Source organism: Tauraco erythrolophus, chromosome 2, assembly GCF_009769465.1.
Source record: "Tauraco erythrolophus isolate bTauEry1 chromosome 2, bTauEry1.pri, whole genome shotgun sequence".
Lineage (NCBI taxonomy): Eukaryota > Metazoa > Chordata > Aves > Musophagiformes > Musophagidae > Tauraco > Tauraco erythrolophus.
The window spans coordinates 15000505-15014510 of record NC_141466.1 but is presented as its reverse complement, the minus strand read 5'-3'; the positions used below and the strand labels follow the sequence as shown (position 1 = coordinate 15014510).

Below are 14006 nucleotides of genomic sequence, written 5' to 3'. Positions count from 1 at the left end.
AAGTAGGAGAATTTAGTTTCTTTGAGGCAGGATTTCTGCCTTCCAAGTGTGAGATGAAATTCAAAGGAGATGGCAGTGGGCCAGTGCCAGAAACCATTTCCAAACAGGCTGGTAATCAACTGTATCCCACCTGGTTCTTGTTGCACAGCAAGGTGCTGTAAAGCAAAGATGTGCTACTGAGTGCCACTGAGCTCAGCAACAGTGTGGACACAGCAGTAAATTTCTGGTAAAGTGAAAAACCTCGGTGCCAGAGGAGACCAGTGCTAGACTCATAGGCTGACTCCATGCCATTAGTAATATGGAAAAACAGCCTGGAAATTTAAGGTTCTTTCCACTAAATATGGGGCTGGCTGCTGAACCCTTCCCATGCTTCTTCCTAGGGAAGGAAACAGCAATGGTCAAGGAGTATGCGAGAACAGGGGCTTTTTTTCCCAATAGTCTCAGGTCATGAATTTTTCTGAGTGCATCACACATAACTTTTTGAAGGGTCAGATTCCCATTTGAGATTCGTGATTCAAGACGCTTTTAGCAGGAAGCCCATTCCTTTTAGCTATTCACATCCAGTAAACCCTGCAGTCTTGGGTCCCTGCTGGCCGCTATGTTGTCCAAACATATAGCCTAGACTATTTCTAGCCTTGACCTTAGCTAGCTCATCTATGCCACTTGTCCTAGGCGGGAAGCTCTCCTGGGCAGACACACTCAGTCCATCTGTAGGAACTGCTTAATTATTTAAAGGACAGAAATAAAGCCTTGATACAGGCCACATACATGGTTTGAGGGCTATGCCACATGTAGCCACCTGTAACAGTAAACTATTACAGTAAGAGTAAATACAGTATTATATATAGTATATAATATAAATAGCAAACTATTACAGTATTAGCAAGTTAACGCTTTGAAGTATTTTCTGGCCCTAAAGCCAACTGGCACAGTCTGGCAACATCCCAGCCTTCAAAACAAGGTGATCTTATTAAAACTGACTTTTGGGAAGGGCCCTTGGGCTTGTGCTAACTTGTGTGGAAAATAATCAGGTATTTCTATGGTTGGTCTAGTTGAATAAGGCCAAAGATAAGCCACAGGCTTATTTTTAATCTACAGTCCTACCTATAGTATAGTTAACCAAGTTCAAGTACTTGGGCCCATGCCCATGCCCTACCACTAAGCAGTTTACTAGGGAGACAATACCATTAAGACCCACACATGTACAGGCAAATCTTAAACCATTTTCTATGCTGTTCCATATGACAGTTAGCACAGAGAAGTCAAGAAAACAGCTATACAGAAAACCCTAACAGATTTATCAACTGATAAGCTGCAGGTCTTCTGACAGTAGGTGTAAGGCAAAGTACCGTGGTCTCAGCAAAAAGACAAGGCAACATAAAAGGCTGGAGACACAGGAAGCATGTCTCAGTGATTATGTGGAGAACAGATACACAGCAGAAGTATTCCGTACAAGAGCAGTTAAGGCAAGAAATTCCAAAGCCTGGAAGATGCCATAGAAAGTAGAACATTTGGGCAAATAAGTAGACAAAAAAAGCATCGTAAGTACAATGCAGGTGATATCAAAACAGTTGAAAGACCCAAAACTTGTTATAAATGTCTATGGACAGCACTGAACAGCCTTTAGGCACTGTAAACCTGCACAAGGTTAACAGGAAAAGGAAAGGCTAGAATAAACAGATGAAGGTGATTTCCAGATTAGGTTACTGACATACATACTGGCTTTGAGAACAAGATCGGTGGCCTGCTGCTGTAAGCGTTCTCTAGCAGCTGCTAGCTCACTTTCCACTTCCTTGTGCTTGCTTAACAACGACAATTCCTCCTCCTTCACATCATCTAGCTGTTTTTGAAGAACCTAGAGGAAGAACAGTATAACGCCTGTCATCACTATATACAATCATGTTTAAATTTAAATGAGCTTTAGGTTAAAACATACAGAAAAACCCTTCAGCAAACAAGTTTTGTAATATTACCATCATATTCACTCTGTATTATGTGTTTTTCCAAAAATATTGTTGAAGCACTACAAGATACTGGATGTATGGCGTGACAAGAACGCAGAAGAAAAGTGTGAAAATATTCCAAAAGGTGTATGAAAAATAAAAATGGTAAAATGGTCCACAGAGTTTGAGGGCCAATTTGATAAACCTGGTTTCTGGTATCTAAGAGTTCTTCACACTGAATAATACATTTGTCCAGGTTTCGGCTGGGACAGAATTAGCTTTTCTTTTTAGTAGCAAGTGTTTTGGATTTAGTATAGAATTTGTTATGAGAAGAATGCTGACAGCACACTGATGTTTATAGTTGGCACTGAGACCTCAAGGACTTTTCAGCTTCCCATGTTTTGCCAGTGTGCAGGAGCACAACAGGCTGGGGAGAAGCACAGCCGGGACAAAGAGCCCATATACATCTCCTCTCATGATTTGAACTTAGGCTTAGGATCGAGGTCCAAACTGCTCAACTGAATACTCCATATCATGCAATGTCATGCCCAGTATGTAGATGAGGGTTGGGTTGACTGGGAAGTTGGAATCACTCTTTTGGGGAATTCTCTCAGACCCTCAGAGTTCACTCGCTCTCTTTTCAGGCCTCTCTCTCATCCAGGACTGTGGTGTCAGGACTTACCTGTTTTGGGATCACTTGCTGGGACAGGATATGCGTTGGTCACCAGGTGCTGAGCAATTACACTGTGCATCACTTGTTCGTATGTATTATTGTCATTATATATATTATTATTTTATCATTATTACTTCTGATTTTTATATGATTATTAAATTGTTCTTATCTCAATCCGTGAGTCTCCCTTCCCTTTCCCTTTTAATTCTATCCTCCAATCCCCATGGGGTGGGAGAGGGTGAGCAAGCAGCTGTGTGGCATTTAGTTGCTGGCCAGGTTAAACCACAACAACATCATATGTTCACAGCAGTTTACAGTGTCCTTCATTGCAACTGTGAGTATTTAGTAGTGACACAAATTAAGGTGCACATGGATATACATAAAATGAGAGCTTCTAAACAAACTTTTAGAATGCTTTGAGGTACTGATTCACAATAGCATATCTTGGGTAGTGTGATGACGTGTTCTCAGCCATGCGGGAAGGAAGAGGAACAGGTTCTGTTTTTATAGGAAAGCTAGATTTTCCCATTGTTTGACTCACTAGAACAGTAAAGGGTTATTTCAGAAACTAAAGCAGGAAATAGAACTGGGGAAAACACTGCACAGGATGTGTAATGAAACATGGGCACCAAAAACGGTGAGATTATGCCTTTGATCACCTCATCCACGATGACCAGAGCACGACCTGACTTTAAAATTCGCTGCGAATACTTTATACTAGACTTTTCCTCTTCTTTGGAACTGAGAGGAACTCCCTTATTGCACAAATGATCAATCTACAGTGGGTTTCCTCTTTGCTGCAGCTTGCCAGAAACCCATCTCCTTGATAAAGTCAACTGAAAGGCAAGAGTTCTGCTTCATTAACTGAACAGAGTTGGAAAAAAAGTTTTGGAAGGCTCCTTGGGAAATTGGAAAAAGGTATTCTGAATTTAATATCTGATAAAGGTGGCAGTCTTCCTTCACTGTACCCTTTAGCCTTTAAACAAGAAGGAAGGATAGTCTAAAAGATGGGCTGGAATTAGACTCTAAATGAGAGAAGCTCATGGCCCCTCTCAGCAATACTCCATGATGCTTTCAAAATTACTATGACCATCACATTTCAAGTACTTCTGGCTCTGAAACTTGAGAGTAACTACAAATGCAAAAGACAAGATGCTCAAGCTTACCCACAGAAATTACTGTTGTCAAGCCTCAGCACAGCTACCAAAAACCAAGCATAATTTCACAGAATCTTTTCCTTCAAGTCCAGCATACCCAGTCCTATTTTTTTCTGAACAAAAAAAATATATCAGTCATTGTATTTCTGGGATGTCTTGTCCTTCTTTAAGGACAAGAAACTTTAGCATCTAAATAGCACTGTGTTGTGGTTTAACCTGGTAAGTGGCTAAGCACCACACAGCTGCTCGCTCACCCTTCCCAGAATGATGGGGGAGAGAATAGCAAGAGTAAAAGTGAGAAAACTTGTGGGTTGAGATAAAGACAGTTTAACAGGTGAAGTAAAAGCCATGCACACAAGCAAAGCAACACAAGGAATTCCTTCACTGCTTCCCATGGGCAGGCAGGTGTTCAGCCATCTCCAGGAAAGCAAAGCTCCATCATGCACAGTGATTACTTGGGAAGACAAACACCATCACCCGAACATCCCCCCCTTCCTTCTTCTTCTCCCAGCTTTACATGCTGAGCATGACATCATATAGTATGGAATATCCTTTTGGTCAGCTGTGTCCCCTCTCGACAACTTCTTGTGCACCCCCAGCCTACTCAGTGGGGTGGTGTGAGAAGCAGAAAAGGACTTGACTCTGTGTAAGCCCTTCTCAGCAACAGCTCAGACATCCCTGTGTTATCAACACTGTTTTCAGTAAAAATCCAAAACACAGACCCATACAAGTTACTATGAAGAAAACCCAACCTACCTACCTTATAGAAAGACAGCCTAAGTAGGAAAAGAAAATTCACACTCTTGGGAACAACATATCATCAGTCTCACCTGAACATTGTTTTCTGCTGTACCAAGAGCCACCTGCAGTTTTTGGCATTTTTCCCGTAGACTGGCAGCTTCATCTTGAACCATTTGCAACTCAGTTTTAAGTTTTCCCAGGTTCTTCCGCAACATACTTTCCTGGTTTTGAAATTCTTTTCTTAGCTCCACTTCTTTTTCTTTGCAAGCATGTAGACTTTCTGCTGTAAAAAGCTGAGATCTTTTCAAAGAATCAAGTTCATGTTCATAGAAGGACTGTGCTTTGCTGAGTTTGCCTTCATAGTCCTCAATGAGTTTTTTTCTTTCCAGCCTTAACTCTTCAACTTTACTGTTCAAGTCTTCAAGCTCCAGTCTATGTAATTCCTCTAGTTTTTCTTGCCCCTTACTTAAAGTAGCATTCTGACTCTGTTGAGTCTTCAGAAGTTCTTGAATCTCAAGCCTGTGGGCAGCTCTTAAGTCTTCCAGAGCTGTACGCTTGTCCTTCTCATACTGCACTTGCAACTGTATGAAACTTCGTAGCCTTTCCTCAAATTTCTTTCTGATCTCTTCTACTTCTCTTGACATGGTCACTACACGCTGCACATGCTGAGCTTCTGCACAAAGCTGCATATCTTCAACTCTATCCTTATAGGCTTCAAATTCTGTCAAGGCCTGATGTTTCATCTTTTTATGATCTTCCAGTGACTCCTCTAAAACCTGGATCTTTCTCTTGAGATCCATTTCTTCTGCCACTTTACTTTTATACTGCAAGATCTTCTCTCTGGTCTCTGCAAGAATTTGTTGAATTTCTTCTTCATGAGCGTCCTTAAGGGCTTGGATTGCAGCTTCATGTTCATCATTTTTAGTGTTCAAAGCATATATTACCTACAAACATGAAACGATACTATATTAGAGAAAAGGCCTTCTGGTTATGAAAACCTAGGTGCCTAGGCACCCTGAAAGTTACTTTGACAATCTGGCATGTTTTCATGATATAAATAAGACACCAAACATTATTATGACTGTGACTGCATAAATGCTGTATTAGTTATGACAATCTTACACATCTTGCAGAATGTTTTTTCTATACTTTTTAACCTATAATTTTCCTAATGAAAGTTTTGCCTTCATATGAATGCTGTTGCTGTCAACACCACTGGAAAAAAGCACATTCAACGCATCTGAAAAAAATTATTTATTTAAAAAATTAAAATCATAGCCTAAAAGAAATTTGAACAGAGGTCTTCTGACACAGAGAATAAATTACAACATGAAAATAAATTGGAACAAAATCCAAATCTCATATTCCTCCTTTCCAAATGCTAACTATTCTTAAATATTTAACTAAAATGCCAACATTGGTTGCTCAGATATAATTTCTGTTTTGACAGCTTATCTAGTAGGCATCCTGTGTACGTGGATCTCCTAAGGTCTGAAGTCCCTCACTACATAAGCTCGCAACTTTCCAGCTTGTGAGTCGGCTGAACAGAAAATTAGCTGGCAGGGCAGCCAACAGCTTGGGGAGTCCGGGGAGCTAAGCAGCTCAAGGTGGCTGTGAAACCAGCAAAGTTGCCTAGCAGTGAAAGTTTTAAAGCAACTAGATATATATGGCTATCACCCAGCTGGCTTGTATTGGTGATTATCTAATTAAGGTTTAGGTCCTGCCTACAAAAGGTGGGCCATTTCTTCCTGGCTGTGGAAGATGCAATGACATCCTTGGAGCTGCAGCCTAGGCTGGTGAGCAACAGATATGTTCCAATTGTACCTCAGCATGGTAGGTCATCTTTTTGGTTTTTAACTAGGAAGTACTCTCACCAATACAGAGATGCAGATAAGTACCTGTGTATGTATGTGTATATGTATAGACCAGCAAATAAACTATAACTATTCAAACAATAAGTGGTTTTAATCAATATTTTGTGCTCCAAGAACTCCAGAAAATCCCCACGCTTCCCAGATATGTTACAGCCAGCAGAGGTATTAATGTGCCTGAATAGGAAAAAACTAAAGTCTCCTGATTAGTATATTTTGTATATCTTAATAATGAACAACAAGCAACAAAAATGGACAACGAAGAAGCAGAGAGTTTAGAAAAAAGCTGCCTTTTGGGGTTGTTTTATTTTTTTCTTTTTTAGAACGGAACCTGGACCAGTCTTCTGTTAGCATTCAACCAGACAACAGAGGCATTGTGCTGACTTGCCCTCAGGGCCAAGAAATACGAAGAAGGCCCAGAACTGCTCTTCTGGTAAAAAGCCTCCATGTTCTGTACTGCAGACAGTGTCTATAGTCAAGTGTTCAGAGAAGTAACAAAGACTTTTCATAAATGTAAACGCAGATTCAAGATTTTGGCCCTGTCAAATAACAAGCTTTGTTTTCTAAGGGGTTTTTGTTTAGTTTGTCTTTGGGTTTTTTTGGTTGGGTTTGGGGTTTTTTTTGGTTGGTTGATTGGGTTTTTTTAAACAAAAGTCCAGACATTGCATTCTAAATTTTATTGTCTGAAATGACAAACACATTATTCTAATTCCATTTTTCTAACATATGTACATGTTATTTAATGAAAGAGAGAAAAAAATAGCTCTTCCATGGTTTTGGAAACTGTTCCTAATATTGCTAATATCCCTGCAGGCAGCACATAAACTTTTGGCTTTCCTCCTCCCTAGCAAAAAACCATTTTTTCCTATAGCAAAAGAGCCTCATAGTTCAGAAACTCAAAAAGCTCCTTCAATACATTGCAAAAAACGGCAACAGAACCACATGCAATTCCATTAGCAGAATCACAACTATCATTGCCATGCCTTTCACCCAAGGTTTCAGCCTTTTATATTCTCATTGTCTTTCACGATGCCAACAGCAACTTCTTACCACAAAGAAGTTTCGCCTCCCTCCCCTCACCAACATCAGGTTTAAGCTATTGGATCCCAAAGGTTAGTTTCTCTGTCGTTTAAACGGTGTCCAGTGCTCAACTCCTTGTTTCATATCCGAAATACTTCAAAAACTGGGATTTTTATTTTATTTTTTTTTAAAACGTACATGCAGCATCTTGCATGAAGAGGCCTTAGTTTTGATTAGAGAAACTGGACAATGTAGTTTAAAAGATATTATAAAAAAGATCACACTTCTGATCAGGTTATCATAGTAAGTATTTGCAGAACACTAGGTCAAATGCTCAGAACGGTCTGTGACTCCTGTCTGTGTGCACAAAAGTGCCAAAATGTTTTTCCTCACTTCAGGCAGTGTTCCAGTCTCAGGTTATACAGCACTATAATCTGCAGAAAGTATAAATCATACAGTATTTTCAATAGTATTATGATTTGGCAAAGGGACCCTCACTGAAAGTTCCAAGTGAAATACAAGTCTATACGCAATGCCAGATTCAGAAGGTATCTTCAAATTCTCATCATCCGCTTACTCCATATAAAAAGCACTCAACATCTACAAATTCAATAAGCACCATTCATTCCCTAAATGAAGGACATGGGTGTCTTGTGGAAAATATAAAAATAAAATAAAATGCATGCAACAATGTTGTATCATATCATATGTTCTTCAACAGCCTGAATTCCAGCTCTATCAAATTACTCTGTTATAAATCTCATTATTTTTCAAGTAATGGAATAGCTATATCTGATTTTATCTTTGAGAACTTGATGCACTGTATTAGCATGGGAACAGAGAAAAATGTCTGTACTAACTGAAGCAAAAGCAACATAGCAGTACTTCAACAAAGTGAAAGCAGAAACTGAAATACGTAGGAACAAATTAATACATTTAAATTCTAGCTAAAATACACAGTTCTTGCTCAAGTAAATTTCTGAAAATTGAAAGGCAGTAGGGTTGCAAGTTGGAGGTGGGCAGCTAAAACAAGTTTTGCACTCTTTTTTTAAAATCAGAGGATGAGCTGTTTCCTAAGCATGCTTGTAAATGCTTTTAAAAATACTAGTAGGTTTTTCAGTACGGCTGCATATTAGTAAGAAGCATAAACTGCTCATTTGAGTAATTCACATTTTTTCCTGTTCCACACTAAATGCATCATAAACATTGTAGTTCTCAGGTGACAGGAAAAAAAAAAATTGTGCTTTACTGTATTTTCCATTAGCATATCATTCCAGAGGTACAGACAGAACCATACGCTCTCCAAGAATACTGAGATTGCCACCTGAGAGCCTTAATACTCTTTATAAAAAACAGTAACATAATTAATTATTAACAGGAATCTACTGAAATACTACGTGTCTTGGTCTGAAGAACTACAACAGAGTAAGTGAGTAACAACAACAATAACCACCTTTTTTATGCCAACAATTGAGTATTGGAGTGTTTAGTTATATTCTACATGGTAAGGTTAAGCAAGTCTGTTGCTGCATTAGCACTGGTGTCTTGAACTACATGGAGTACAAGCAACAATCAGCGTTCAACACTGTGGCTGAAAGATAAATATTGTACTATTTGGCTGAGAAATACTTTTGACTCCAAACCAGATGTTACAGCTTGGAGAGCTGACCAGCTCTTGCATGGTCAGCTTCACTTGGTCATCTGCTCCTGCCAGCAACTTAGTCACGATGGAATGCTTTTCTAATTGAAAATGTGTAATTCACCTTAATACTGGTATTAAGTGCCAAATATACTTAGCAGCACAGAAAACACCTCCAAAAACACGTGTGGTTCATTCTCCCTAATTTTACATGGAAATGGGAAGTGATACCTACCAAAAAAATCACATCATGCACAAACATCAGCTTTATGTCTCTAGTAAAACTTCATTTTAGACTTAACATGTGGGTTCCTGGGTCAGAGCACCATCTTCGGCCTAGTTTGGGTGAAGTGTCTTGTTCCCAGTGCTGCTGGGGCGTTGCTGCCAGTGAGCACTGGTGCTGTCTGTACCCACTGGTCTGAAACACCAGGGTCCTTGCAGACAGCCCAAGACTTTGCCAGTGCTGCACACCTGTTCAAGGAACTACACAACTACAGCACCAACAAGGAATTGTTCGTGCAGAACCTGTTAATGACTGGAACACACGAACCAACGAGCCTGACCTACCCTTGCTATCTGCGGGTAGATAAGAACCGCGAGATGCAGGAAGAAGTTAAGATACATCAGGAAAGAGTCACAAGGGTTTTCTAGGGACAAGTCACACCTCACAGATATGGTGGGATGCAAATAGAAAAGTTCAGTCTACAACATCGACAAGAAACGTTAAAAAACTTCCAGGTATTATTATCAATTAATTTTATGTAGAAACGTATCCTCTACTATAGTCTAGATTGATCATACTTTTGTTGCAACAAGCATTGCATTCATTTTTCCCCTTTTCTTCCTGTTGACCAAATATAGAGAAGTATATTTAAGCATTTAAAATTCATGTATTATGATCAATGAAAGATCAATTTAAGACAAATTAAATAATCAATTTTAAACTCAGAAAAAGTTTGGTTTTACTGGACAAATTTCTGCTCCTTAGTACATTATAAAGATATGCCCCTCTACTCAGCTCTCGTGAGACTCCACCTAGAATACTCAGGAGTCCCCAACATAGAAGGACATGGAGCTACTGGAACGAGTCCAGAGGAGGGCCACGAAGATGATTCGAGGGCTGGAGCACCTCTGCTATGAAGACAGGCTGAGAGAGTTGGGGCTGTTCAGCCTGGAGAAGAGAAGGCTCCGGGGTGATCTTATAGCAGCTTTCCAGTACCTAAAGGGGCCTACACGAAAGCTGGAGAGGGACTTTTTACAAGGGCGTGTAGTGATAGGACAAGGGGCAATGGATTTAAACTGAAAGAGGGGAGATTTAGATTAGATATAAGGAAAAAATTTTTTACATTGAGGGTGGTGAGGCAGTGGAACAGGTTGCCCAGAGAAGTTGTAGATGCCCCATCCCTGGAAGTGTTTAAAGCCAGGTTAGATGAGGCTTTGGGCAACCTGGTGTAGTGGAGGATTTCTCTGCCCATGGCAGGGGGGTTGGAACTAGATGATCTTTAAGGTCCCTTCCAACCCTAACCATTCTATGATTCTATATGGGAACACAGGAAAATACTTCAAAGTTATTTAAAACAGTCTTTCAGAAAAGCTGTCCACAATCACAGAGCACATTCTTACAAACGCATTACTATGTACAAAGTAGATAGCCAATTATAACATTGCATTTTATTCCTTCTTATCCATTGCTAGCCAGACATTGAATAATCAAGAGATGAACTCTGAAGATTTTTTCGTATAATAATCTTTGAAGTTGCATTTTTTTAAATAGGACGTTTCCCTCAAATTGTAACAAAGGGCCAACTCTGCTCAGAGCATTTAATGGGGAAAATCAAGTTACTGCTAAATCTGAACCCCGCCTTTGCATAAAAACTTGACTTAAAAAGTCATAGATTCATAGATTCATAGATTCATAGATTCATAGATTCATAGATTTCTAGGTTGGAAAAGACCTTAGAGATCATCGAGTCCAACCATCCCTAATCCCCATTAAACCATATCCTCAAGTAGCTCATCCACCCTATTCTTAAACACATCCAGGGATGGGGACTCAACCACCTCCCTGGGCAGCCTATTCCAGTGGCTGACAACCCTTTCAGAGAAGAAATACTTCCTAACATCCAACCTGAATCTCCCCTGACTAAGCTTATGCCCATTTCCTCTTGTTCTATCACCCATCACTAATGTAAAGAGCCCTTCCCCTAACTCCCCACCATCTTTTCTCAAGTATTTATAGGCCGTAATCAGGTCTCCCCTCAGCCTCCTCTTCTCCAGGCTAAACAGCCCCAACTCCCTCAGCCGCTCCTCATAAGTTTTATTTTCCAGCCCCTTGACCAGTTTAGTCGCCCTTCTTTGGACTCGCTCCAGGAGCTCAATATCTCTCTTAAAGCGAGGGGCCCAAAACTGGACACAATATTCCAGGCGCGGCCTCACCAGTGCCGAGTACAGGGGCAGGATCACTTCCCTGCTCCTGCTGGTCACACTATTCTTGATACACGCCAGTATCCCATTGGCCTTTTTGGCCACCTGGGCACACTGCTGGCTCATATCAAGCCGGTAGTCAACCAACACCCCCAGGTCCTTCTCCGCCAGGCAGCTCTCCAGCCACTCCTCCCCGAGCCTATAGCGATGCTTGGGGTTTTTATACCCCAAGTGAAGGACTCTGCACTTGGCCTTATTAAAGCTCATGCCATTGGCCTCAGCCCAACGATCCAGTCTGTTCAAATCCCTCTGAAGGGCCTCCCTACCCTCGAGCAGATCGACACAGCCTCCCAGCTTGGTGTCGTCCGCAAATTTACTGAGGGTACATTCAATCCCCTCATCCAGGTCATTGATAAAGATGTTAAACAGAACTGGACCCAGCACTGAGCCCTGATTAACAAAAAAATCCCAACCCCACAACATATATATACCCATCTCTTTTTTTTTTTTTTTAATTAAAATAAATAAATCCCTCTATCTAGAAAGACCTGTTGTTCTCTTATGCAAAATACTGCAAATATAGATGCTTTGTCAAATCCAGTCCTCTGTGTTGCTGGCAACACAACAGAAACAAGCCCAGAACATTAGGCCAAGATTGCTTCAACATCACAGAAAAGGCAAAAGGCAGGCACTTGTTCTTTAGCTAATCTGGTTCACTGGAGGTCGTCTTATATGCTTGGGCCAGTGCATTAGGGGCAGAGCATGAGGAGCTGGGAAGAGACAAATAATGGTCTGCAGCTGTAAAAGTAGTGTCCCCTGCCAGTACCATCTCCCCAGAAAAGCCAGTCTAACTACGCCAGTCTTCCTTTCACTTAAAATCCAGAGGGCAAGAACTTGAAAATTTTTCCACAAAAAATACACTTCCACAGAAAATTTACTATGAAAATATCCTTTAGCTGTTCAACAGTCTTCACAAATTAGCTCAGTTTATGCCTAAGTAAAATTTAGCACTTTATTCCTTTAGAAAATCTGAAAAAAAATACTGAATTATTTTTATTACAGAAATAAGCGTTCCAAAGTAATCTCTAATGTCTTCTGTTTACAATTAACTATTTAGAGAATGATGCCATGAAGTTCAGCATAATTTACTTCCAGGAATAGAACATTAACGGATTTCCACTTCTACCTGACATTCAGCCTTTGAATGAAAACAAACGAGAACCATTCTTCGCTTTCATACTCGCTGCCATACATCTAAGCTTAATTTTCTATAAAAGAGAAGTCTTGGTAAGTCAGAGGACATGCACTGTTCTCTAACATCTAAGCTGATAATTAAACAAGGGTAAAAATATATTTATTTTATACTTTCAGGTTCCTTGATGTTCAATACCACACACATAAGGCACAAGGGGCACACAGACCCAAAGACACTTTGCTCATGTTCCTAAGCACATGCTCCTCAGGTACCTGTCATCCGATGTGCTGATAACCTGTTTCTGCTTTCTGAACTGTCAAGTACAGATCAATATCACGTTAACTACTTGACTTACAATCCTTCCTGTGATTTGTTTATTTGTGTATGACTCACACCAAAATATCAACTCTTCTTAAATTGACAAATCCCTGAAAAATCCCACTGGTTGAAAAGATCCACTTGCATTTACCAGCATATTTATAAATTACTATAGGGCCTATACCTTAAAATTTAATTATCAGAAAAAGGCATGCCACTTTCCAATTAATCTCTCCTCCATCAAAACAAAGTTCATTTTCACACTCTCTGCTTTCAGGTCTTTTCCTCTCAACACTTGATCTATTTTGATTCCTATTTCCTCAAGGACTTATGCAGGTTTTATGTAATTCCAGTATCTAGTGGTTCCTCACAGTAGAAGAGACCAGCCTCTATGGAGCAAAGAAGAATTCCACAGCAGTGGTTTGAATGGCACACTGGACAAACAACTCTTTCTTGGTTATCATTGTCTCTCTACCTTCCAGGCTTGTTTAAGAGAAGGAAAGGCATGAAGCCTTCCAAACAAGTATGCAGCTATGCAGGAAAGAAATATTAGTGGAAAGCATATATTGCAAGATTCCCAACTCATTCTATGATTCTAACTCAGTATTGTTATCTACAGAATTTTCCAATTTAAAACAACCTCAACTACAAATCATGTCTGGAATTTTAATGGTAAATGCTAATTTTCCAGAATGAAAATACAAAACTCCAACTAGAAACTTGTCTATTCATGGAATTTTTAATAATTGTAGAAGAACTTGAGACGCTTCCCCAGGAATATCATACTACCTTGAAGTAATTTCTCTTCCCTTTCTCTGGAAAAATGATCCAGATTTTAAAAACAACAACAAAAAAATATCAAACTAAGGATAGATTACTAAGCTTTCACTTTTTTTTTTTTTAAGATTATAGGAGCAAAACCATAAAGTAAACAAAGAAGGTGGCAAAGTCATTTTTGCTCAAATCACACCACTTGACAGTCCAAGTTTATTCTTAAATCTCAGCCTGAGATGAATCTAGGACGA

The 14006-nt window shown here is 39.8% G+C and overlaps 1 protein-coding gene across 4 annotated transcripts in view; it reads right to left on the bottom strand.

Moving 5' to 3' along the window:
• The window catches only part of FAM184A (family with sequence similarity 184 member A), a 77092-nt gene that overhangs the window by 46920 nt on the left and 16166 nt on the right, over positions 1-14006 (bottom strand). For 2 of the 4 annotated variants that reach the window (XM_086632110.1, XM_086632111.1), the window contains exons 2-3: positions 4604-5458; positions 1720-1855 (exon numbers count right to left, since the gene is read on the bottom strand). In XM_086632110.1, the coding sequence (XP_086488236.1) occupies positions 1720-1855; positions 4604-5458 (991 nt within the window). Of the gene's footprint in view, positions 1-1719; positions 1856-4603; positions 5459-14006 lie in introns of those variants that run through there. The other 2 variants (XM_009985505.2, XM_009985506.2) reach the window with 1 other exon arrangement.